Source organism: Typopeltis vanoorti, chromosome 2 (genome assembly GCF_054136105.1).
Source record: "Typopeltis vanoorti isolate ZY-2024b chromosome 2, IOZ_Tvanoo_1.0, whole genome shotgun sequence".
Classification (NCBI taxonomy): Eukaryota; Metazoa; Arthropoda; class Arachnida; order Uropygi; family Thelyphonidae; genus Typopeltis; species Typopeltis vanoorti.
In genome coordinates this window covers 29276506-29303272 of record NC_143550.1, presented here as the reverse complement: position 1 = coordinate 29303272, position 26767 = coordinate 29276506, and the positions used below count along the sequence as shown (strand labels likewise).

At 34.6% G+C, this 26767-nt stretch overlaps 1 protein-coding gene across 1 annotated transcript in view; it reads right to left on the bottom strand.

Annotated features, from left to right (window-relative positions):
- LOC150108900 (chromatin remodeling protein domino-like) overlaps positions 1-26767 on the bottom strand; it is a 731915-nt gene that overhangs the window by 450809 nt on the left and 254339 nt on the right. Inside the window, exons 16-18 of the mRNA XM_090410792.1 lie at positions 18807-18917; positions 11810-12061; positions 5771-5907 (exon numbers count right to left, since the gene is read on the bottom strand). Of these exons, the coding sequence (XP_090266918.1) occupies positions 5771-5907; positions 11810-12061; positions 18807-18917 (500 nt within the window). The remainder of the gene's footprint in view (positions 1-5770; positions 5908-11809; positions 12062-18806; positions 18918-26767) is intronic.

Sequence of the window (26767 nt, the reverse complement as noted above, 5' to 3'; positions counted from 1 at the left end):
TCCCAAAAGCTGTTTCCCTCAGTTCCTGCCTTAAGCCAATTCTGAAGTGTTGAAAAACAGCCCAATCAAAGTGATGTTTTTCCTTGTCGGCCACATTCATAGTACTAGCAAGGGTAAGCAACCTGTAATGAAAATAAGAGACGCTTTCCTTCTCTTTTTGTACCATCCTTTGAAGTTTCCAGAGGTTAGGTGCTACGTTTTTCACCCTAGAAAATTCAGAAATTAGGATTTCCTTAAACCTCTGGTAATCCAAAGTTTCTTTTAGAATTGGCGAAGATTAAAAGAAGCTTTTTGCTCTTCCAACTAGCTTACTGCGGAGCAGAATCAGCAGCTGAAAGTCACTCCATCGCCCAATCTTTCTAAGCTCTTCTATATACTCAAAGAAAGATCTCACATCGTCTGTGTCTTCTCTGAAGAACTGATGAAAAATCTGTTCAGGGTTTATGGTCTTAAAGATTTCCGAATCAGAAGCCGAATTGTTTAACTCAAAGCTCACCGGAAGAGACATACCTGTACATTTAGTTTACATTGTCTTACAAAGTTCCCTTCCAAAATTTTCCTGATTGCTATGCATGAGACTAAGACCAACTCGCTGTGAATGACCAAATTCCTTAATTTTATGGATCGAACATGTCCTGTCAGCTGCTATGCCATTCTTATGTAGACTTTTCTATTGTTACAGCTGCTATGAATGATTCTTTATGTTAACTGATTCATTGTTATGGCGTCACTTTTCTGTTATTTCTCTATCCTAAATTCCTGTCGTACCCACTAAGCCTGAAATCTCTAACCTATCTCTCTGGGGCCACTTCTCATTTCGGAACTCTACAAAATTTGTTTGATATAGCTGCGCCAGTCCTAGTACAGAAGAATTCTTGTACAAAGAAACCTTCCCAGAGTTCGAGTATTACCTAATCTTGTTAAAGTATTAAGTGCCTATAGAAACTTCAACATTGCAGTCATAGATTATAACTTTCTTTAATTTCTCCTTATTCACAGGTTTAAACTTTAGCGAGTGGTAAAATCAGTCTCATACTCAGATAAACTCAGACTTACATAGAAAAAACATGTTTATTAATTATCAAATTACATACAATAAACTTCCACACATCAAGGGTATGTCATATCAAAATTCTAATTCACTAGCTAAGCAATAAAGAACATTCTAATTATCAAATACTTTATTTACATCTCTAGGTTAAATAAGTACACATTCATCATAAAACACTAGTTCAAAATTCTAAGTAAAACTTGCTATCAAAGATCAATTCACATTCAACTAAGTGTTGAATACGCTCAGGTTTTCAGACTACTAGTCCAATATGATTAACATGTTACTGAGCACAAAAGTCACTTAAAAGTTCTCTTTCTTCGCAATTAGAAATCTGTTCTTTTCTCTTTGCCCCAATACTAACTGTTACAAGAATAAGGAATTTATTGTACATTACAAGTGTCTTGAGAGGATATCGCGCTTCTTTCGTCCTTCCTTTGTAGTCAGATGTCTTTCGGATTTATCGAGTCGCGTCCACGTGGAGGTTATGCTGATCGACGCAAATCGCCATCCTTGCACTTTGCCGCACAAATCCTCGTATACCGGATCGATATCGTTATCTCGGCCGTCCTCTTGGGGAACTTTTCCGCTGTCTCACATCGGTAAACTTTTACCGATGGCCCTAGTTGGTGTCTGCCGCAGCTCACGTATAGCATGCCTGACTCCTTCAGATAGGATAAGGGAAGGAGATTACTTCCAATGCTGTCGATCGGTCAGTACTCTGCTTGACCACACAAGAAAACATGAACAGAAAAAAAAAAAAAAACAGGGGATTCAAACCAGAGTGAACTCCCTTTTTATTCTTCTTTGTAGCGCCCTCTTTTTTGTATTGGATGATCTCTCATTGTGCTCTCCTATTCGCCCCTATGTGATTGCATAATTTTGATATCAATAACTTTAACAATATAATTCTACTTAGACATATAATTTTCACCTCAACTTTACTTCTTTCTAAGGTAATTGTAACAGGTTTTTTTTTATACTTTGCTTTCTTAACTAATAGTACAAGCATTTCTAGCTCAGAATTGTGTTTCTTGTTAAATCTTGAATGAATAATTTTTTTGTTGAAAGAGTCCTCATTCAAGATCTAACAGCACCCTGTCATACGCCTATCCCAGATCTACAAAACGTAAATACAGATCTTTGTTATATTCCCATGATTTCTCAACTAATTGTCAAAGCATGAAAATTTCATGCTGACAGCCTCTATTTGGCCTGATTCCAGGCCAAATAGCAGCTGTCAGCCTCTATTTGTTCTTTATCAACCTTCCCTTACTCAATCCTTCTCAACCGTTTTTCATGTATACTTAAAAAAAATCTTACCAGGAACACTCAGTAGGGAAATACCTCTGTAATTCTCACATTCAGTTTTCTTTCCCTTTTTATATATGGATACTATGAGAGCTTTACTCCAATCATCTGCAATATGACCCTCTGTCCAGGCCTTCTGAACTGTGCAGTGAAGCCACTGTAAGACTGTGAGTATGGAGGTATACTTGAGCATTTCTGGCCGAATATCATTTACTCCCACTGCCTTTCGACATTTCAGGCTTTTAATGGCTTTTTGTACTTCAAGTAAGGATACGTATTCCTCATTGAATGTCTGTTCAGTGTTTTTACTACTGTGCTGTCATCACTGCTTGTTTAATTTAACAATTTTTCGAAGTAATTACTCCATACATCAAGGATATCTTTTTCACCAGTTTTCACGTCACCTTTGACATCTCTAATTCCTTTTACAGCACTCTTTCCTCCATTTATTAGCTTTTTCAACAGCCTCCAGACTATTTTGCCACCTTCATAATATTCATTTTCTATGTTCTTACCAAAGTCTTCCCATGACTTTTGTTTAGCTAGTTTTACAAGTGTTTAGCTTTTTTACATTTGTCTCTGTATTCTCTAAGAGCAAAAGCTGACTTATTTGCCAGGAACTTTTGATATGCTATCTTCTTTTCCTTCACTGCCTTTTTAACTTCCTGTGTCCACCATGGAGTTCTGATTTTTCTATCCTTGCAGACAACCTCACCACACACCTCTCTGGCTGAATCAATCAAGGTTTTCTTCAAGGCTTGCCACTGAATATCTAAAGTTTGCTTCCTGTTCTCAAACTCTTTCATTTTTTTTTCAATAATCTTTGTGTATTTTAGTCAACAGTTTACATATGAGGGCTCCTCAACTTTTGTTCACTTTAAAATTTTATCCTGCTCAAGACTAAATGGTGATCACTATCAATTTCAAATCCTCTGTACATCTGGTGTCCTTCAAAAGAGAAAACATCACTATCAACAACAACAACGTAGTTAATGAGACTTTTCTTATTCCTTGCCTCTTCCCTCCATGGAAATTTGTGCACATTTTTATGTTGGAACATTGTGTTAGTAATAACCAGTTCATGTCCCGAGCAGAAATCCAACAGGTATTTGCCATTATTATTAGCTTTTCTCTTTTCTCCAAAAATTTTGTATGTCTGATAATCATTTTCTACTCTGCTATTTAGATTCCCAACAAGGACCAACTTTTCCTTTTTCATTGTGTCAGTTGCTTTCTCTAAAGCCTCAAAAAATTCCTCCACATCTACCTTAGTAGAACCTTCTGTGGGACCATAGGCACAAATATAAGTCTCATTGTTCAATTCTCCATTCTCATACTTGCCCAGATCACTCTACATGATACTGTTTGCCATTGAAGAAGATTAGCTTCATATTTTGTGTTCAATACAATAGCTACACCTTCTTTTCCCTGATTGTCATTATCTGAATATAACACTTTCTATTTCTTGCTCAGAATAATATCAGCAGATTTCCTTTTTTATTTCAGTCTCCCATATTATGTCGATATGGTACTTATCCAATTCCTCAGCTAGTTCCATTTCTTTGCCATTCAGGCTTCTCATGTTGATAACCCTGATCTTGAACTCTGGTGACGAGTTGGGGTGTATTTTAGGATTTGTTCCAGTAGCTGACTTTTCACTGTTTGCCCTGGTTCCCTGTTGAAAACAATGGTATCCTTGTTTAATAGGATGATGCCCCAGCAGACATGAAATTCTGTCATGTTGTACTGTCATTTTTATATTTTGGTTTAACCAATAAGAATACAATTTGGCCGGCTAAATCCCAAATTGTCAGCCCCATCCTCTTACGTTCAGTATCCAGGTAGATACCTAACAGGGTGCACCACGAGAATATGAGGATTTGACATTAGGTCAAAAGCCTTGGTCAGTTCTCCACATTCCTTTAAAAGCAATGTGGAGGTCTTCTCTCAGGGTTTGACCCTTAAGAACCCCCTTCTTAAAACATTCAGCTTTGAAATAGTGTTGGCCCTATGTAATTTTATATCGCCAAAATGAAGCCTTTTGACTCTTTCTCTATTAATTATTTTTATACATCAACTGAGGGTTCACTTATGAAAAATACATTTCTTTGACATTTCTACTTCCTTAGTATTGAATGAGAGTTTTTGCTCTCTTGAGGTTTCTGCCAGGTCTCTGAAGAGAACCAACCAGTTCAAAACAGCTGTCAGGCCAGTGTAATCTTTATCAAATGAACTAATAAAAGGTGAATATATGGACGCCTGGGCAGTGCCCATGTCTTTTAAGTCGTCCAAGCTAAGGCAACTTGAGGATGCCGAGAATTGTGTTCTCATAAGCTCTAAGGTCACCTTATGAAACTTTTACAGTTTCTGCAATCATTCAGCTTTGAAATAATGTTGGATTTAATATCCACTCTGCCTATATGATGTTTCATGTTTCTATATTTCAAAAATGGTAGAAATGCTAATCAACTTACTCTACAGTGAACTCTTAAGGTATAAGAATACAAACTCCTAAAATAAACACTTCTGAAAGGTTGGCTAATTTATTCCTTGAAAGGAATTGTTAATAGTTTTAATGAATAGATTAAGGATATGATCACACGAAATTCTTATTGCTTTCTATTTCTTCTTTCCAAATCATAATGATTCACCAAAATACGGATCGTTCATAGATTTCAATGATTGCCTTTTATATTTGAATCAAATATATAACCACTATATATATAATATCCAAAGTCCAAAATTAGAAATTGAAAGTTCTGAAAACAGGGACTTTATAACTATAGTCTGTAACAATAACTATAGACTGAAGACTTCTTGAGGAGAAATTCATCTAGATTAATATTCATGCAATGGAGTCTAGCTAAAATGTTTTTAGAGGAAGATTACAGGAAGTGAGTTTAGTATAATATATTTGCTACAGTAAAACATGACAGTAATAGAATTATAAATACAGAAAATTTCATGAACAAGCAATGGTGGCAGCTTTTCCAGAATTTGAGAGAGGTTCACTCCCCCCCCCACCACCACACACACACACACACACACACACACACACACACACACACACACACACACACACACACACACACACAATCATACTGGAGCAAATTATTCTGAGCACAAATTTATTTTTTCACTAATAGGAATTAATTGTTCTACATTAGATCTGAAGCAAGATTTAAGTGGGATACTTCTTTTTGAACAATTTAATCAAAATTAGATTCTGCAACATATCTATCATTTTATAACTGGTAAATAAATTTTATAAATTTATGATTTCAGATTCAAATAGAATTAGAGAATTCTCAGGTGAACTATACAGTTATTGAAATAACAGCAACATATATTTAATATGTGTATGAGCATGCAATATGTTCACATGCATATGCAAGATAAGAAACATACTTAGCTTGAGACATAAAGTCATCATAGAGATATCTTTGTCTTTTGGAAAGTCGACACATAATTACATGTTCATATTTTTTGGGCAACTGTTTTTCTACTTCTGATTTTAACCTTCTGAGTAGAAATGGACGCAGAACCTAATAACAAAATAAATAAATACAATAATAATATTTATAAAAAATAACTAACAATGGGATTATAGGTTGTAATAATTATTTAATAAAACTTAATAGTTTCACCACTTAAGCTAGTGGCTACATCTGGGTTAGGATGAACACACAAATATACAAGTGTTAAATATGAATCAATACATAACTAAAAACACCGAATGTGTAGGAACTGTTGTACAAAAATACAAGTAAAACAACAGAAGCATATGGAGCATGAAAGCTGGTACATGGTTAGTGATTGTTTAGCAGGCATGCTCAATAGTTTGCAGAAAAATTAAAGTCTGATGTGTTTAAAGATCTGTGACATTTGGAAGTCACTTATCAGATTCATGAATTGTATAACAACAAAATAGCAGATGCTTATACATATTCAATCAATCTTCTTTGACAGGCAGGAGAAATGTTATCATCCATATATGAAATATGGATGATGACATTTTCAAGTCTACAATTAAGAAGGCTAGATTAAATAGCAAACAAGATCATTAGTAACACCTGTTATAAGTGTTGATCACTCATATGTACCTGAGATAAAAAGCAATTAAAACAAACATATATTACAAACTAATATTATGAATATTTGGCTGATTTTTTTTTTAAATTTAAATATTATCATTACTTAAATTAAGGGGATATTAAATCCCATATTGTTTTAAAACCGAATAAGAAACTCAAAAATTTGAATCAGAGAGTTTCATGCCGAATATAGTATATAATTAATACTATGTTCATTATCATTATTATTACGTAACACCTCCAGGGAGTCCAAAGACTCATTGAGGGAGAGCACCTACTTTACAGCTCTGTCTCCACTTTTCAATTCACTTACAACGAATGGCAACCACCATCATCATCTACATCATGACATCTACAGCCCACACCACCATCATTAGTATTTTTTCACAGACAATCACATCAACTCACATCAACATCCATGCCCATGGCGGGATATGAACCACAGCCTTTTGGCTGGAGAGTGGATATGCTAACCACTTGGCAAACCAAGCCGGCAATATCACATTTTGCTGAATTTCAATACTGATGATGCAAAGTTGGGAAGACTACTGATGCTAAATTCCTTCAAGAAGATTCAAATAGACTTTTTACTTGAACAAAAGAGTGGAGTTGTAGTTTTAATATCAATAAGTACAAGATGTTGCATTTTGGAGTGCAGAAATATAAGGCTGTGTACTATATTGATGGTGCTGTGCTGCAGGAAGTGGATGAGATTAGAAATTTGGGAGTGATGGTTCACAGTAGACTGAAGTTTAGAGGGCATATTGATAGGGTTGCACATCATGGTGCTGCTATGATAAGAAGTACTCACGGATAAGGAAGTGGTTGTGCCACTGTTAAAGGCACTGGTCAGACCACACCTGGACTATTGTACTCAGATCTGGTCATCTGGTTTTCAATGTGATTAAGGAGACATTGGAGAGGGTCCAGAGACGAGTGACTAAGACAATATCAGGAGTTTGGGATGCTGGCTGAAGGTTGAAGAGATGTGGATTGCAGAGTTTGGTGGATATGCGGAAGAGACGTGATATGATAGAGACATTTAAGTTAGGGAGAGGATTTTATCAGATTATAAAAAGAGTAGAAGTGAGAGGGGAAGAATCAGAAGTTATTCCTGAAAATTATGTAAAAGTGTGGTGAACAAGTGTGTGAGGAGTAGATTTTTTACATGGAAAATTGTCAGTGAATGAAATGTATTACCAGAATGTATTGTAATGCAAGAAGTGTTAAGGACTTTAAGAATCTATATGATAATTATATTCATCATCATCAAATTCCTGCCATGTACATGAAAAATTTACATCATTACAAACTTCTTATCTACAATTTTCCTCCAGATCAGTCTGTTACTTGTCAAGACTCCAATATCATCAGAACTTATATTTCTGTCGTCTAAGACACTTTGTACCATATCAAACCACCTATATCTTGGTCTTCCTCTGGGTCGTTTTCCTGCCAACCTGGCAAGAAAATGACCCAGAGGAAGACCCAATCTTTCCTCATCTATTCTGTTTAAATGATCATACCACCTAAGATTAGCTCTGCTAACACATTCCCAGATGCTGACAATGTCAAGTTATTCCCTAATATCCTCATTTTTAATATGATATTGCCATTGATACCATCTGTTCACACCTCAAATCTTTCTCAGGACTCTCATATCTGTGGTCTCTAGTCTTTGGTCAAGTGTTTTACTTCTGACCCAGCTCTCAGATCCATAAGTTAAAACTGGTTTGAACACTGTCTTGTATACAGCTAATTTAGTGTTCCGACAATTTCTCTTATTCCATATGAATTTATTCAATTGACTTCCTACTATACCAGCTTTATTGATTCTGTTGTATATTTCCATATTTAATTTACCATCTTCACTAAAAATTGTGCCTAAGTAGGTGAAATGTTTTACTTGTTCCACAGGTTCTCCATTCCCAATGCAGTTGACATTTTCAATGATTCTGCCTATTTTCATTGTCTTTGTCTTTTTATTGCTGACCTTCATACCATATCTATTACAACAGTTATTCACTTAAGTCAAGGAATCTTAGACTCGTAGTGGATTTATTGATAAGTATAACATCGTTGACATAAAGCAAAGAGACGACACTAACATCTCCAATTTTGATATCATGTTTAATACCACTTTCCTTCATAATGTGATCTACATAGATAATGAATAACAGAGGGGATAATGTATATCCTTGTCTCACACCAGATTTAACATTAAACCATCTTCCTGTACTTCCTTCAATTCTAACTGCTGACTTACAACTCAAATAAAGACTAAGTATTGCTTGATATAATGCTCCATTAAACACTGTCATTTCAATACTCTACCATATAACTGTAGCATATTGAATAGCTTCTCTCTTGGCACCTTATCATATGCCTTTTCCAGATCTACAAAACTCAAATAGAGATCTTTGTTATATTCCCATGATTTCTCCACTATTTGTTGTAAAATGCAGATCTGATCCTGACAGCCTCTATTTGGCCTGAATCCAGCTTGTTCTTCACCAAGCTTTTCTTCTACAATTCTTCTCAACCATTTCTCAAGTATACTTGCATATATCTTACCAGGAACACTCAGTAGGGAAATACCTCTGATTCTCACATTCAGTTTTATTTCCATTTTTATATATGGGTAATATGAGAGCTCTATTCCAATCATCGGGAATTCGTCACTCCGTCCAGGCCTTCTGAACTATGCATTGCAGCCACTGCAAGACTTTTATATCAACATACTTCAGCATTTCTGGTCAAATATCATCTACTCCTGCTGCCTGTCCACATTTTAAGCCTTTGATGGCTTTATCTACTTCAAGTATGGATATGTATTCCTGACTGGCCTGTTGAATGTTTTTTAACACTGTGCTATCACTGGTTGTTTCATTTAGCAATTTCTGGAAGTAATTACTCCATACTTCAAGGATATCTTTTTCTCCTGTTTTCATGTCACCTTTATCATCTCTAACTCCTTTCACAGCATTCTTTCCTCCTTTTTTAATCTCCTTCAACAACCTCCAGAATATTTGCCACCTTCTTGATATTTATTTTCTATGTTCTTGCCAAAGTCCTCCCATGACTTTTGATGTTTTGAAGAAAGCTATGACTTCGAGAAGGGTAGAGACCTTTCCCATAATGCATAGCATTATACATGTCTGCAAGGAGTTGTGCTCTGCATTATGGGATACTAATGCTAGTGACGTAAAGTCTTAGCTTCCTAATACGAATTGCCCCTGAAAATACTTCAGGCACAAACTTTATTTGCTTACACTTGGATAAAAAATTAAACCAAGTATATAATTTCTTGGTATCTTTAATTTATTTAGAGATGGTATAAATGACAGGATTGCACAACTTTCCCTAACAAACAATATAAAATTTGTTTGACCACATATTGTTATAATAAATTAGAGATGCCAAGAAATTATATTCTTGGTTTAATCCATGACTCAATTGTAAGCAAACAAAGTTTGTGTGTGAAGTAACTTTATGACTGAGGAACTCGTATATAGGGGCTAATGACTTTACATCAATTGCTTCAGTATACCATAATTCATTATAGGAATGGTCACTACCCAGTCTAGTTTCAACCTTTATTGAGTTCTTATCAGTGGGAGTCAGACCCAGAAGTGATACCAAGGTTGAAGTAATGCAGAAGTCATATTTCCACATAGAAGTAGCCAAACGGTGTCACACTTTATTACTAAAATACTCTGGATTTTCTACTTGGTTTTACTATAAATTAAAAATGCCAAGAAATTATATTCTTCGTTTAATCCTTTGGTCTGGGTAGTTAGCCTTCCCATAATCTATAGCATCATGCACGTCTGTAAGGATATGTGCATAGCATTATGGGATACCAAAGCAAGCGATGTGAGGTCATTAGCTCCTATATACGAGTTGTCCAGTTTGAAGTTGCTTCACATGCAAACTTTCTTTGCCTATGTTCGGATAAATGATTAAACCAAGAATATAATTTCTTGGCATCTTTAATTTATAGTAAAACCAAGTGGAAAAACTTTCTACACAGTTTGTTTCATTTGGTCTCGAGGTCAAGGTTTACAGATTATGTATCCCATACTTTATGCACAGTATTATGGTTTATACTCAAACCTGATAGACATGTTAGCAATTGCAATGTACTACCAGTCAGCAAATTTTGCTGCAAAAACAAAATTAGACTCAATATTTTATGAACACATTGTGTCTCCACACCTCCCATTTTTTTTTATGTGGCAAAGGTGCTCCAGCTTCTCTGTGATCAACTATTAAGTCTACCGGTCCTCTGTTTGCAGAAGATGAATGACAGCTTACTGAGAGTGAATTATTTTAATTTTGTTATAAGGAATAGTGTAACATATCTGGACACGTAGACATCATTAGTTGCAGAGATGTAATTAACTTAAACCATGTATGAATATCCATGTGATGCTAATCAGGATCACATACTGGTTTATGACAATCATTTATTAGCATTTTTACTGATCTACAAATTTTGCAAGTTTTACATATGTTTATATTCTTTTTGATCTTGTCTCTGAAATCCTTCCTGTCTGTTCATTATAAGCCTAGCCAGAACAACAAAGAATATGATTTTTAAGACCACAATACTGTCTAGGAATGTTGATTTGCTCTAGAATCCTGCCTTTTTTTTTTTTTTTTAATACTTATAAGAGAGAGAGGATGAACAAATTAAGAGATATAAACAGCAGACTGTTAAGTAACTCAGCTACTGAGATGGGCGTTTGAATTTATGTTTGTCTGAGCACTACTCCACACTACTTTTTTTCCACTTTTGCAAGGAGCATATATAGATTGTTGTGGAAATTGCTGTTGTTGGCCCTTCCAAATCAAATATAAAATAGTCAGACATAAGTAATAAACATAACACAAATATATATATATATATCAAATAATAATTAAATGCATCTAGAGAGCAATTGGATGAATGACAGTAAGTACACTGTGCCATTTGATTAGAAAGGACCTGAGTTTGATTCACATCATGACAACAGGAATCTTTATATGGGCTATTATTTCAATTGAAGGTGAGTTAGATGATCTCATGCAGTGGTAGCATGTTTTTTTTTTTTTTTTTTTTCCCCCCTAATAGGAAACTCTGGTTTATCATCCCGGCCAGAATAATGTGTAATTTACAGATAAAAAATACTATTAGTGGTGGTGGTGGCAGTAGTAGGTTGTAGAGAGCATTTTGTAGAGCATGAGTTGGTTCATTAAGGAGTAGAGACAGTGAGTTGGGTGAGGTTTAATACCCTCTCTCAATGAGTCAGTGGAATCCTTAAAGGTGTGATGTCATAATTATAATAAATAACAATAAAAATTATCTTACCTTGTGTAATCTCTTGATCAGATGTTCATTATATTCGTGACTTCCTTCAATCATTCCAGTAACTGGATTCACAAACCATTCCCTAAATTCTCTATGTGACTGGAAGACATTTGGCATTAAAAAGTGCATTAAAGACCATAATTCCATCAAACTATTTTGTAAAGGCGTTCCAGTCAAGAGAAGTCGATGTAAACTTTGAAAGTTGAGCAACATTTGCCATCGCTGAGATTTAAAATTCTTGATATGTTGTGCCTAGAAAATATGTAATTAAAATTTAAAAAATTAAAAATTAAAATATTTAAGATACAAATAAAACAAGACAATAAATAAAGTGAGACATTTAAAACTCAATCTGAAGACACATAATGTTACTAATCATGTTATTTCAGATTCTGAAAACAGCCCAGTAACTTTAAGGTAGAGTGACACATAATGAATCATTACTTTCACTCAGCGATCTTCATGTTTCACATCCTTTCAATCATTTATTCTAGCATAGAAAGAGAATTCATTAGAATTTAAATGTTCAACAACGTTCAAAAATGTTCACTCCAGGAAGACAATATTCTCTCTCTCTCTCTCTCTCTCTCACATATACAAAAAGGAATTTGTGAGCATAATAAATTTAGTTTAATCCTTCATCCAAGTGTAAGCAAACAAAGTTTGTGCCTGAAGTATCTTCAGGACTGAGGCAACTCTCGTAGTAAAGGTGGACCAAGCTCTCATCACTCCTTGTCCCCCATAATGCAAAGCAGACATGTATAATGCTATGCATTAAGGGAAGGGCCACTACCCAGACCAGTTTCGACCTTTATTGAGGTCTCGTCAGTGCGAGCCAGACCCAGACGTGGTGATACTAAGGAAGAAGCAAAGGAGAAGTCATATTTACCTACATGAGTTGCCAAAAGGTGTACCACCTTATTATTAAATTACTCTGGATTTAGAGAAAGATGTTGGAAGTTTATTTTCCACTTGGTTAGACTATAATAAATTTAGTTTAATTCTTTATCCAAGTGTAAGCAAACAAAGTTTGCACCTGAAGTATCTTCAGGACTGAGGCAACTCATAGTAAAGGTGGACAAAGCTCTCATCACTCCTTGTCTCAGTATCTCTCATAATGCAAAGCACATCTCCTTGCAGACATGTATAATGCTAGGCAATAAGGGAAAGCAGTCTTCTGCATAATAAATTAAATTTTCAGGCACATGAAAACATTCATGTGCCTGACCATGCAGTATTTGCATATGAGGTTGTTTGACATATTCCTTACTGGGCAACAGAAAAACTATCAGAGATATTCCATCTTTCAGGAATACATTAAAGGTGGGAAGAAAAGAAGGATGAATTTTTTTTTCCAGATTACTGCAGGTGTTCTAGATGTTTTAGGAGAATGAGAGATTTGGGACTATTCATATCAGATTAACATTAATTTCAAGCTAATTTTGAAACACAGGTACTTCTTTCAACAAAGAAAATCCCAGCGAGTCTGCAATTATTGCACTTTATACAGTAAATGAATTGCAGAGGCATCCCAGTTTCATGATGAAACTATGGCGAGTAACACAATTTGTAACCAGCAGTCCCTTCGATGGAAACTAATGACATGAAGTACATGATGTTCAGCCAAAAACCTCAACTGTTATGGATGATCTAAACTCTTTGCTGTGTGAATTGATTGCTGCACAATGGGGAAAACTGCACAACCACCCCACATTCTTTTCTCAAATTATGTGGTCTACCTTACTGTTTCTTAGGTTCTTTTCACCATAACATTTCATATTTTAATGAAATCAATGAGCTGATTGCATTTGAATGTTTAACTATCCTACTACATAAAGTGAATGATATGGTGAAAAAAGAATATCGCATCCTGTAATACCAAATTGCTGGAAGTCAGTTAAAATCTGACTTCTCTACTATTTTGTGGGGAGAAGAGACCTGTGTAAACTTCACTGCCATTACACACCCTGTCTTATTTCTTGGATGAAATGTCTCACATCACTTCCTCTTTACTTTTGATAATACCTACATCTCCAAACATGAACAGATTAATGCCAATGGAAATTATAACAACAGAATATACAATAACAGTTTCAACCTTCTATTAAAGGATTTGATCACGTGCACATATATATAGATAACATTATCAGTGTTAAAATATTGCTCAATGTAGTGCTGAGCTTGTATGCTTGGTCCGGTTTGCACCTTAAATTAATTGCAGATCAGCCAGTCTGTCTGATAGGTTACAACTAAGATTTACATTTAGTTGTCTCACATCACTTCCTCCACTTGTGGTGATACCTGGATCTCCAAACATGATCAGGCTAATGCCAAAGGAAATTTATTGTTATTATAAATACATTGCCAGTTTCAATCTTCTATCAAAGGATTTTATTACGTTCAAAAACTGTTCAATGTACTGCTGAGCTTGAATGTCTGATCTTATTTACCCCTTAAATTAATCAGATCAGACGGCCTTATAACTGAGATTTACATTCAGATGGCCAGGGTTGATATAATTGGAATGCAATATCTGTCTTTCAGCAATGTAATAACATTAACTTAAGATCTCTTGGCATTCATTACTTCAATGTGATTCTTGGAAAATGGTCATCATTTGGGTCTGTCATAGATTAATACACATCCATCTAGAGTTGAGAGACAACTAATGTCATTGGAATGTTCTTTTATATGTTTTTTATGGATTTTTCTGTTTGTAGCAGAGCATTGTGATCACACCCAAGACATTCAGTAAATGGACAGGTTTAGGGAATACAGCTCTTCAGTATCCTTTTACAGTCTAACTGCAAACTTACCGAACTTCCTACAATGGCTTCCAAAACCTAAGGAGGAACACTATTTCTGAAGATTACAACCACAAATTCAGACAAATCAGCTTGTGGCAATTTGTATAACTGACTATTGTGAGTAGAAAGTGCATACACATTCATGTTTTCGAATCGCATGCAAAGGGGTCAAGTGGTAGCACTCTATTAACAGGATAAAAGGCTGTGTGAAGTGAAATGTGTTCGAAGGAAACTCTTTTCGTGAAGGAATAAAGTTGCAAACTTGGATGTCTCAAAGAGATCATCTAGATAATATCACGTGGGGAAGAATTATTGGAAAGCGTGAAGAAGGCTACAGAATTTGGAATCTCACATGGCAGTTATTACACGTAGCATTTCAAGGCAATGTTCCAGATGTTTGCTAAGAGGTTGTCCTCACTGTACCATGGAGTACAAAGATAGATTTTTGGGTGTAGCAGCAAAGCGTAATCAATGCACCATGGTAGGTCAGCTTGCAAGTCAGCTTCATTCAAGCTCAGATATGTGGATATTTCAACAAACTGTGGCAAGAAGTCTTTAACAAGCAGGACTATACAGCTGAAGGCCTGCAGTCTGCAACCGTTTATCCAGAGATCATTGTAAAGCATGTTTTCAGTGGTGTTGTATCCATAAAAATTGGATAAGACACCAATGGGCTAATGTACTCTTTACAAATGAGAGTTGTTTAATTCTTTCCCGCAATTCTAGATGATACTTAATCTGGCGTGAGAGTTACTGATTACCATCGTGAAAATGTTCTTGAAAGGGATAGATATGGCAGTGCTGGGGAAATGGTGTGGGAAGGCATTATGTTTAATGGATGCACAGAGATACCAGTGCTGGAAAAAGGGACTATGACTGGTGAATGATATTGCAATGAAGTTCTTCAACATCATGTTCAGCTGTTCCATGATGCTGTAGGTGAAGAATTCAATTTTATAGATGACAATGCCATACCACATTGTACATGGAGACAGAGGATATTAATCAAATTGAGTGTCTAGCATGCCCCCCCCCCCCCCCCCCCAAAAAAGATCCGAACTCCACAGAACATGTTTGGGATGCATTAGGGAAACACACTGCTGCTCAAAATTCTGGTCCAGAAAACAAACAAAGCCATATCCTTGCTGTGAAGGAGGAAGAATGGGCCAGTTTTCTTCAAGAATTTCAGAATCACTTGTTGCTAAGCAGTGTACAATGTTGTGAGAGCTGCATCACATCAGTTCAGGGTGAACATATTTCATACTGAAATGTGTCTCCATACAGTTAACGTAATTAATATAAACACTGTACATTAATCCCTTAACTAACTCCTTAGGAAATTTGTAACTTTTGCCAAAAATGTATTGTAATTTGTATGAAATTTATAATACATTTTTTGTGTAATATCATTTATTAGTATGTTGGCAATGTCAACATATGACTGTAGTCAAGAAACTTTTTTCGTATACAGGTAAACATGTAGTTCACTTAGCTTTTGGACACTAGTGCACGTTAGTTTGTGTTGGCTGCATGTAAGGTTAATCCTAATTTATATTTTGTTTTCTACAACTTTTAATGTTGCAACATATGGATTTCTCTGAATCTTCTATATGGCCTACATAGAAAATGGCACAAGAGCAATGGATTTTATAAAGTATGGTACAAAAATACAGTACTGAATAACTTTCAAAGTTCAGTATACTGCTTTTATTCCTCATGCTGTATATTGTGCAGCATGAGGAATAAAAGCAGTGCAATTTTATCCAAGATATTCTGGATTAAATGTAAGCTGATTGCATTTCTGAACTCCTGTTGAATGGAAGGAACTTGAGGTGTGTGTGTCAAGTTTTATTAAATGTCTTCTGACCACACCAATTTAGAGAGAGAGAGAGACAATGTTTCAGATACTTTGTGCCTTTTTTCCGCAGAACTGAATCTGTTGTAGGTGCTCTCTCTCTCTCTTAACGTCTTGATCATGCCTATTTTCTGTAATGGATGGTAGTGCAAAGCATCATGTAGGAATCTGCCAAAGATGTTGGTTTTCTGTCTTCTGAGAAGTTTAGACCCTTCCTTCTTCTTCTTCAGATACATGCAGATGTCAAGGAAATGTACTTTTCTATGGTTCTCAAATTCTAAAGTGAATTTTATGTTTTGTTGTATGTTGTTAAGGTAAATTTTGCAATGCTCTAATTCTTTAGTCAATCCAGGACAAATTATAAATACATCAGTGACATATCAGAGCCAAGATTTTTTTTTTTTTTTTAAATATTTATGAATAGTTTTCTTTTCAAAATTTCCATAAATAGGATCACTAAGATTGGTGATAGGAAGAGGACCCACAGCAAGACTTGGCATTTCCAATATTTGTCTTAGAATTGAAAAATGTGCTTTCCATGCAATGTCTGAACAGCCTAATCAAGTTTGGAGGGAAAAAAACTCTTAAAGAAGATCCAGTTTGTCATCCCCCAGGACATTTATGAACAGGCTGACAACATCTGATCTTACAAGATGTCTGACAGTTCTATTTTTAAATCTTTTACTCTATCAATAAAGAGTAACCTATTTTGCACATATATTATTATTATTATTACGTGACACTTCAAGGGAGTCCAAAGACTCACCGAGGGAGGGCACCTACTCTACAACTCTATCTCCAACAAATTCTCCAATTGCAATCATTATTTACACCAACATCATCTAATGCCCACCACCACTAGTATAGACAATCACAAACATCCATGCCCATGGCGGGATTCGAACCTGCAGCCTTTTGGCTGGAGAGCAGATATGCTAACCACTCAGCCAAACAGGCCGGATTATATACAGAATAGATCTCCAGAGTCAACTTCCCAGGTTCTGTCCCTTTACACATTCACTAAATGTGACACCCTTCATGGATATACTTAACACATATAATTAGCCAGGAAACTAGCATCTCTTCCATATATAGGTACAGCAGCAAAGCAGTTCAGCAGGCCAGACAACATCTTATGGAACCAACTATGATGGCAGTGCATCAGAAGGCTTCCAAGACCAACTGGTAAATAACTCTTCTGTCATATATGCTGCTCATAGTAAGTGAAGAAAGCTACTTTATACATGGGACAATGTCAGGGCAATGAATGTAAAGAGACTAGGCCATCCATCTGTGAATGCAAGCATCATAAACTACACAATAAACACAATTTTTACTGAGTACACTGCACACACACTGCTCTGTAAATATTAACATTGTCAGTCATGAAAGAAGCCATCAAAAATAACTATGATGTGGAATATCACACAAAAAAATATATATATATATATATATATATATAATAATAAATAAATAAATAAAATCCATGAAAAACATCTGGAAAAGAATATCTAATATGCTGATGATACTAAGCTAGGTTGAGCGACAAAAGGCATATCAGATCATTGTAGGCTGACTTGATCAGACTGATTCTATGATCACATGTTAATAAGTTTCAGATTAATGCCGCCATGTGCAAGATTATATTTGAATTGAGAAAACAAAAGGCTGGGTAATTTATTAATGGGAATTTGCTGCAACTGACTAATAAAGTTAGAGACCTAAGGATGAGTGACTTAAAGTGGACAGCAATTTAAAGTTTAGAGACTACATTGGTGAGAAAGTTAAGTCATCATAGCGGATGACTTGTGTTGTTAGTGTTATCTTTGGTACTGAACAGAATAAAATAGTTATTCTGCCAATTACAAGGCTCTGATAACACTACAGCTGGACTGCAAATTCACATCTTGTCCAAGTATCATGGAGATGAAGAAATATAAACATATCTAACAGCGGCTGAGATTTGATAAAAACAAACAAGTTACTAAGGAGATCTTAGTGCATCAATACAAGGGAAATTTTGCAATGCCAGGGGAGGCAGGTGGTAATCCCAAAAGGCTAAGTAAAAGTATAATCAAGAAACCTGTAAAGTCCAGGTTCTACTCGTACTGCATGGTGTGTGACAAGAATAAACTATCAGGAGTAATAATAATCATAATAATCAATAAAAAAAATAAAATAATTAAACACATTCTGAATATATGAAACATATCAACGCATGAAGAAAGAAGGTCCAAAAACATCCAGAAAAATATAACATATGCAAAAGGTGAGATGGCAAATAATATAAAGAGAATCAATTGAAGAGAAAAATAAGTATATAAAAATCACCTACCTCATCTAAAACAAAGTATTTCCAGCGTTTTCGTCGGAAGGCTTGGTGATCTTGTACAACAAGTTTATATGAGGTTATGCAAACATGGAAAGCATTTGGTTTTGTCCAACCCTAAACAGAGGAAAAAGATGATGTAAACATTATCTAATTTGAAAATAAGTTACAAGGTATGGGGCTGAAATTAATACTAAACTGTGTTTGTGTTAAAAGGAAAATAATGATCTCGATAAATCTGAAAAAAGATATATTCGCAAACAAATGTTATCAAACTAGCTGTTACCAATTTTCTAACTATAATAGTGTAAACGTATTTAATTGGACTTATTATTCTATGATGCTGCGCCTTTGTAAATGTATCTCTATCTGCAGCTTATTTGCATTATGTTAATCATTATGGTTTTTAGTGTGCCAATGTAATCTTTTATTAATCTATCCTCTATCTATATTTTCTACTTTTATTCATTTATCTCTACTGTCTTTTTTTTTTTTCTTTTTTTTTTTTTTTAATACTTTAACTTCCTATTCTTTATTAACTTTACTCTACTTTTAGTATTTTTACTCTACCGGGAGAACCCTAGAAATTTATTTAGATTAATCGACTGCACCACTAGTGCTCTCCTTGTGGTATAAGATATAATAATGCCTCCAGTAGAGTTCACTCTAAAATTATCGTAAAGCCCTTCTTAACATTAAACAGTCGTGGCTATCATTAAATTCTTTTGCTCACAGGTTCGTGTTTATTTGGAAATAGTGCGTTGCATAAAGATCAGGCAGCACACTTTGTAAATAAAACAAACATATTTATTTACACTAAACTGTTATTATACATCATACAATAGGGAAAGATTCTTTGTTAACTCCACTTTAAGCTTAAAACTGAGGGCAATTTCACTTATAAAAAATGCACGGAGTCATGCAGCATTTTATATTTTATCAGCATTCAAAAAACTATCAGCTCATTACAATTCACGGAATTTCATGCTCTGTTACTTGTAACTAGTACTTCTAACAATAACTATAAAAAAAAAATATTCTTAAAGTAGTTATAACACCACTTAAAGAAACTTATCAGCCCTTTTCACATATCATAAGCAAACACAATGAAATTAATTCACATATCTTCTTTAACTCTAGTATATGCTTGTTCCTAGTTCCTTCTTAGGTTCCTTGGGCTTCTCTTCTGTTTCAGGTTTTTATTTCCATGCGGGGATTCCGTTGTCACCGTCGTCTCTCTCGGAATGACTTGCGGGGCCTGGAGCACTTTTTTTCCGATGTCTATGAATCGGCCAAAGGGTGTCCGATGATCGAGGCACTCAGCAGATTGCCTCGATCGTGCTGGTCCTGCTCCTCTTCTCCCTCAGTAGGTTCACGACTCCAGTGGCTGTCCTTCGCAACTTCAACCAGAAGTTGCGAAGGACAGCCTTCACTTTTCTCTCTTCCTCCCTTTCCTCTGGAAAGGAAGGAAGAGAGAAAGATAACTTTTATACAATTTTCTTGGGTCTCTGGACGAAGGGTCGAGACTCCCGAACATTCCCACGCAAACTGTCTTGATCTTCACATTAAAGCTCACTTTTAGTTCTCAGTGAATATGCATACTTAAACCTATTTTAAAAAAAGCGGAACTATTTCAGAAGTATACTGCCCTTTTACCACTGACCTTGAAGATGGTAGCAGGCTGACTTTGAGCACATTAAATTTCACTTACAATATATACAAATTCCGACATCAATACAATGCCGATATCTAAGGCACTGCCCTTGAACCTTACATTTTAGACATTTTCTGTTTGTACAATCTTGCATGTGAATTCCTTGGGGTTAAATATATGGCCTTTTAAGATTCTTTACAACGTTAATACACAGTGTGTTTACAAGATGTGGCATCTGTAAAAGTCGATGCAAAGCAAAGGAAAATTTCTACTACATCGAATTTTACAATAGCTATAAAAATCTTATGAAAGTGAAGTAAAATTCAATAAATCATTTCAATTTTAATTTGATTCATCAATCACAACACTATATATTATTTTCATTTGTCTACACATTCACTATTGCCTTCTATTAACTTCTTCCTTTCTTCATTTCTCACTGTTACTACTTCTCATTTTCAATTCTCCATAACATCCAATGTTGTGTGTATGCTTCATATTTTAAAGCTGCACTGCTCTACTAGATCTCGTAGCAGTCCATTCAGACTGTGTATAAATAAAATTTAAATGCCAAATAAAATTTTCTGTGAATTTCATAAAATTATCCATAGAAATAACAGATTTGCTGCTATACCATAACAAATAACTACCATAACGCGCTCTCTAGCGGTTACAGGGTCCCTCTAAGGGGAACCTGTAACCCCTAGAGAGCGTGTCCCCTGGGTGGCGGATAGGGAAGCCCACCATGTGTGTGTGTGTACATGCGCGTGCGTGCGTGTTTATATATATATAGTGGGGTGGTCCGAATATACTGAATAAGGACTCGTGGACCAACAGGGCCATAAGGGGCAATCATCTTGATTGTAAGGGAAGTGGCACTCCCATGGACCCCTAGCTGGATCTATCCTCTCCTTCTTCTACTTTGAGGAAGACCCACTTACTTTAATCTTTCCTATATAAGGCCTTATCAGCCAACTCTTCTTACTTTATGACCCTTGTGCTATTAGAGTACGCGAGGGCCATGGGGTCTTTTCATTTCTGGCCTTACAACTATGTCCTCTCTATAAACCTTACTATATTTCTTCTATAATCTACCCTTTCCCCTTCAACATACCCTATTCCTCCTATGGGTTTAAATTCGGAAGAAGGCGAGTTCAGAAGCCTTAAGGTAGCAGCCCTATCACTGAACTATTCCACCGTCAGGCTAGTCCCCTGACATGGAGAACATAACCATACTTGTAAGCTGACAGAAAAAGATAATCAGATTGAATCTATGGGAAACGACCCTGGAATGGAAAAGGGAAAACGAAAATGGAAACGACAAAATATAATACACACAGAAAACTGGAATGTAAGAGGTATAGCATATAAAGAAATAGAATTAGACCAGTTATTAAATGAAAGAAATTTTAAAATAGCAGTAATCACTGAAACAAAAAAGAAATTAAAAGGAACTATGAGAACTGAAATTTTTAATGTGATATACAGTGGAGTCGACAGAGACCAAAGAGCACAAGCAGGAGTCATGATTTGGATTCATAACTCCCTTTCAAAACAGTTAAAACATTATAAATTATGGAATGAAAGAATAATAGAAGCTAGAATAAAAATAGATAGAGGCTATTTAACAATAATTGGTTTATATGCCTCAGAAGAAGGAAGAGAACAGGATAATATTGATTTTTATAATCAGCTACAAAACATATATAATAAAATAAATAAAAATGATTACATAATTTTAGCAGGAGACTTAAATGCAAGAATTGGAAACACGAAAATTAATTATAATATAGGAATACATGGAGAACACACTCTAAACAGAAATGGTAAAAAATTGATCGACTTTGTAGTTTATAATAACCTAAAAATAATGAATTCCTTCTATAAACATAAAGACATACATAAATATACTTGGGCAGCAAGAGGATGGAAATCAATATTAGATTACTTCATATTAAATGAAAAGACATCAAAATTTTCACTAGATGTTAGAGTTCACAGAGGATATGAAATAAGCAGTGACCACTTCCTTGTTAAAATAAAATTAAGATTACCACCTAAATGGCTACAAGTAACAAGAACAGAAAGAAAAATTGAAACATTTGTTTACAAAACTAGACTATTGAATGACAAATGTACAATGGCTATATGAACAATGAATTAACCAGTATCTAGATAAAATAAAACACAATGAAGAAATAGAAATAGAATGACTTAATATAAAAACGATATTAAATGAAGCAGCAGCAAATGAAAGCTTAGGAAAGACCAAAAAATTCAATAAAAGGAAAAAACTGAAGATCTGGGATGATACATTCAAAGAAATAATCAAAAAGAAAAAAGAAGCCTATCACAAATGGTTAAGCAGTAAAAGATTAGAAGATGAAATAGAATATAAAAGAATAAGAGCCATAGCTAAAAGAGAAGTCAGAAAAAGACATAGAGAATCATGGAATAAATTTGTTTTTATTTAGAACATGATTTATATAAAATAAGACCCAATGTATATAAGATTTTGAAACACCTAAATGCAGATACCAAAGAAAACATAAAATTAAACACTGAATTGAAATTAGAAGAATTCCTAAATTACTACACAGAACAGTGGACAGACTAATATTTTAAAAAAGACAACTGGCAAACAATTAACGAAAATGAAATAACTGAAGAAGAATTAGAAATCAGCCTGAAAGAAACAAGAAACGGAAAATCACCTGGAGAAGATAAGCTAGGTTCAGAACTATATAAATACGCAGGAACAAGATTCAAACGAAGACTCTTAATATTTTTAAATAAAATTTACTCAACAGGTATCCCCCACAATAGAATGGAAAAAAGCAATTATGATTCCAGTCTTTAAGAAAGGTAATAGAGATGACCCTAAAAACTATAGAGGTATCAGTATACTAAATTCATGTTACAAAATATACAGCAGAATCTTAAATAACAAACTAATGAAATATTCCGAAAACTTTATTCTAGAGGTACAAAATGGATTTAGAAAAGGACGATCATGTATAGACCCAGCCTTCTGCCTAAAATTAATAATAGTGAAAAGAAGAGAATATAATTTAGAAACACATATTGCATTTATTGACTTTGAAAAAGCATTTGACAAAGTTAAAAGAAACATATTATTTAACATATTAAAAGAAAGACAAATACCAAATAATATCCTAAAAGCTGTCACAAGTATATATGAAAATAATCAAATACAAATAAGATTAAATCATGAGCTATCACATACAAGAGAGATAAACCGAAGGGTCCGACAGGGATGTCCCCTCTCAGCAACTCTTTTTAATATCTACTTAAATGAAATAATAATAAAATGGAGTAAAAATTTACATCAAGGAATTAAACTTTCACCTACAGTTAACTTAAACACTCTCCTCTTTGCAGACGACCAAATAATAATTACAAATTCTGAAGATAACTTACAGAAAGCTATTTTAAATCTAAATGAGATATCCAAAGATTATGGTATGATAATATCAACAGAAAAATCAAAAACTATGGCCTTTAAAGGACAAGATCCAGCAAGAACTAAAATAGTATTAGATAAGAAGATCTTAGAACAGGTGAATTCATTTAACTACCTAGGATGTATGATCACTTATGAAAATGAAAAAGATATAAACATAAAAATTGCAAAATATTTTAAAATAACAGGAGTAATTAACTCTATATTTAAACCAAACCTAGTTCAAAAACAAACCAGGCTAAAAGTATACAATACATTAGCCCTACCGGTCTTAATGTATGGAAGCGAAATCTGGACAATAAAACAAAAAGACAAACAAAGATTAACAACAGCAGAAATGAAGTTTATGAGAAAAACTGCAAAGTATACCCTATTTGATCACAAAAGAAACGAAGATATTATGAAAGAATTAAACCAAGAACCAGTAATTGAAAAAATTAAAAAATATAAACATAGATGGATGGAACACGTTCAAAGAATGAAAACAGAAAGATTACCAAAACAAGCCTTAAAGTACAAGCCATTAGGAAAAAGAAAACCAGGACATCCTCTTAAATGATTCAACGAACACTTCTAAGGCCGGAACAGGCCATACTAGGCCTAAATCCTTGATATGTATGATGATGATGATGATGACCATAACAAAGCTGTGAATGAATATATTAATCAATTCCTTATGTACTATATTTTTCTTAATTAAATTTAATTAAGTTTTCTTTTGCATAAGTGAATAGTATATTATGCATTGTTCTTGTAAAGTGTTATCACAATGTTTCATTTAAAAAATCTTTAAAAAAGTAAGTCATTTTCACAGAAGAAAATTAGTACAGTTACATTGCAACCAGCATGTTCAATGTATGGAGAACTTTGTGGAAATGTAAACTAGGAGCTAAGTATCCAATTCAAATAGTAATGGAGAAAAAGTAAAAAACTGAAGCCCTGAGAACACACATACACACACACACACACACACTGAGGTAATAGCAGCACCACATCTGGAGAAGTGGCAGCCACCATCTTCAATCTACTCATGAGATGCAATAACCTTAGACTCAGAGAAGTTCTGGACAATTTAATGAAGCAGTACCCATTGAGATTAGAAAATTACATGATTAAGGCTACTAACATAAAAATAGATTTCAGGTGTGTAATAGCTTCTTGTTGCTTTCTTCAAATTTGGCCCAAAGCACTGTCGGTTAGACCTGACTTGCCATAATGATAGTATCATAAATATTTCCTACGCTATTCAAGATATACAGTCTCCATGGTGTGTCAAGGGGGCTGAAATTATTCAAATGTTGAAAAGAATGCTTATTTTAATATGTGGCTGAAAAGCAGAAGTGGGAAGTTTAAATTTGTAAGAAATTAGCAATTCTCTCAAAAAGTACTCTGAAGATTTGGGATGGAAATAATTTTGCTATGATAATGCATTAGGAGAGAGGCTATAATATTTCTCTATTTTTAAGTTGTTAAAAAATCCGTGACAAAAATAACTGAATTCAAAAGAAAATTCTGAATCATAGATGCTTTGTACTATTTGTGAAGGTTTTAAGGATACCATAATGTGGAACTGAATGATAGTGCTGAGGCATCCCTGATTATCAATTATTATAAACTGACCAATTTATTCAATTAATTCCTCAAGTCAAACAGAAGATAAGGTACAGAAAATCCTAAATGTGACTATCAGACTGCTCTTCCAGTTAACCACCAAAGATAAAGATCCTAATGATACAACAGTGGCTTGATGAATAATGCTTATTCTACCAAGAATGATAATTATTTCTGCATCATCAAATTCTTACATCAGTTAGATTCAATCATCACAGGTCAAACTGTATAATAATGTACATAACTGAAAAATGAATAATATTTGCTTGTATAACCCATGTCAAAAGTTGTTTCACTTGGTTACAAAGTAAATTGTACTTGCTAAGAAATTATACTCTTGTTTAATCTTTTACCAAAGTGTAAGGAAACAAAGTCTGTCTGTGAATATCTTAAAATTAAAGGTACTTCTATACAGAGGTTGCTGAATTCATATCAAGTGCCTCAGTATCACCAAAAAGCAAACTTCCATAAGAAAGATATATGAAGGGTCATTGCATAGAAAAGGTTGAGCTTGTCTACGGAAAATATATGCCTTTTGCATTTATTCGCTGTTGGTATCTTTCTGGATCTGGGTCTGGTTCCTACTGATAACACTTGAGAATTAGCTTGCTACCTGGGGGAGTAGAGTATTCTACTTGGTGGTAGGTTTTTGCATGCCACTGCTGAGTTTTCTGACATGCAGTAATTCAGGTCAAATGAGTTTAGCAGTTATCCTTTTGGGTCACTCAGTGACATTTAGAGTGATCGCATAGATTATTCAGAGGTTTCTGGAGAGAGAGATATATCCTTCACTTTAACAGTACCTGAGAATTTTGGCAAGATAAGTACTTAGGTTTTTTTTTTTTTCTTTGAAGTAAAATTTTATTTTGCTGGTGCTAGTGGTGGATGTCCCGCCCCCACAATTAGCATGGATTATTTAAGTAAACATTAATAAGATTACTGGTAGGGCAGTTAATATCTGTATTACAGAATTACTTTTGGTCATGTCATGTATGAAATAATTTTGTAGTAGCTACGCTACAGCATTTGTTGGTGGTGAGAATTATTTCTATATCCCTGGGTTATTTAATTTTCAGTCTAATGACTGAAAGGTTTCTCTTATAATTAAATACAGAGTTTTTAGTGTTCTCTACCCCACCTCCACCTCTGTGAGACAATGGTATCAATTCCTGTAATCGTGTGAACTCTAGGAAATGAAATTACAGGATGTGAAGAGGC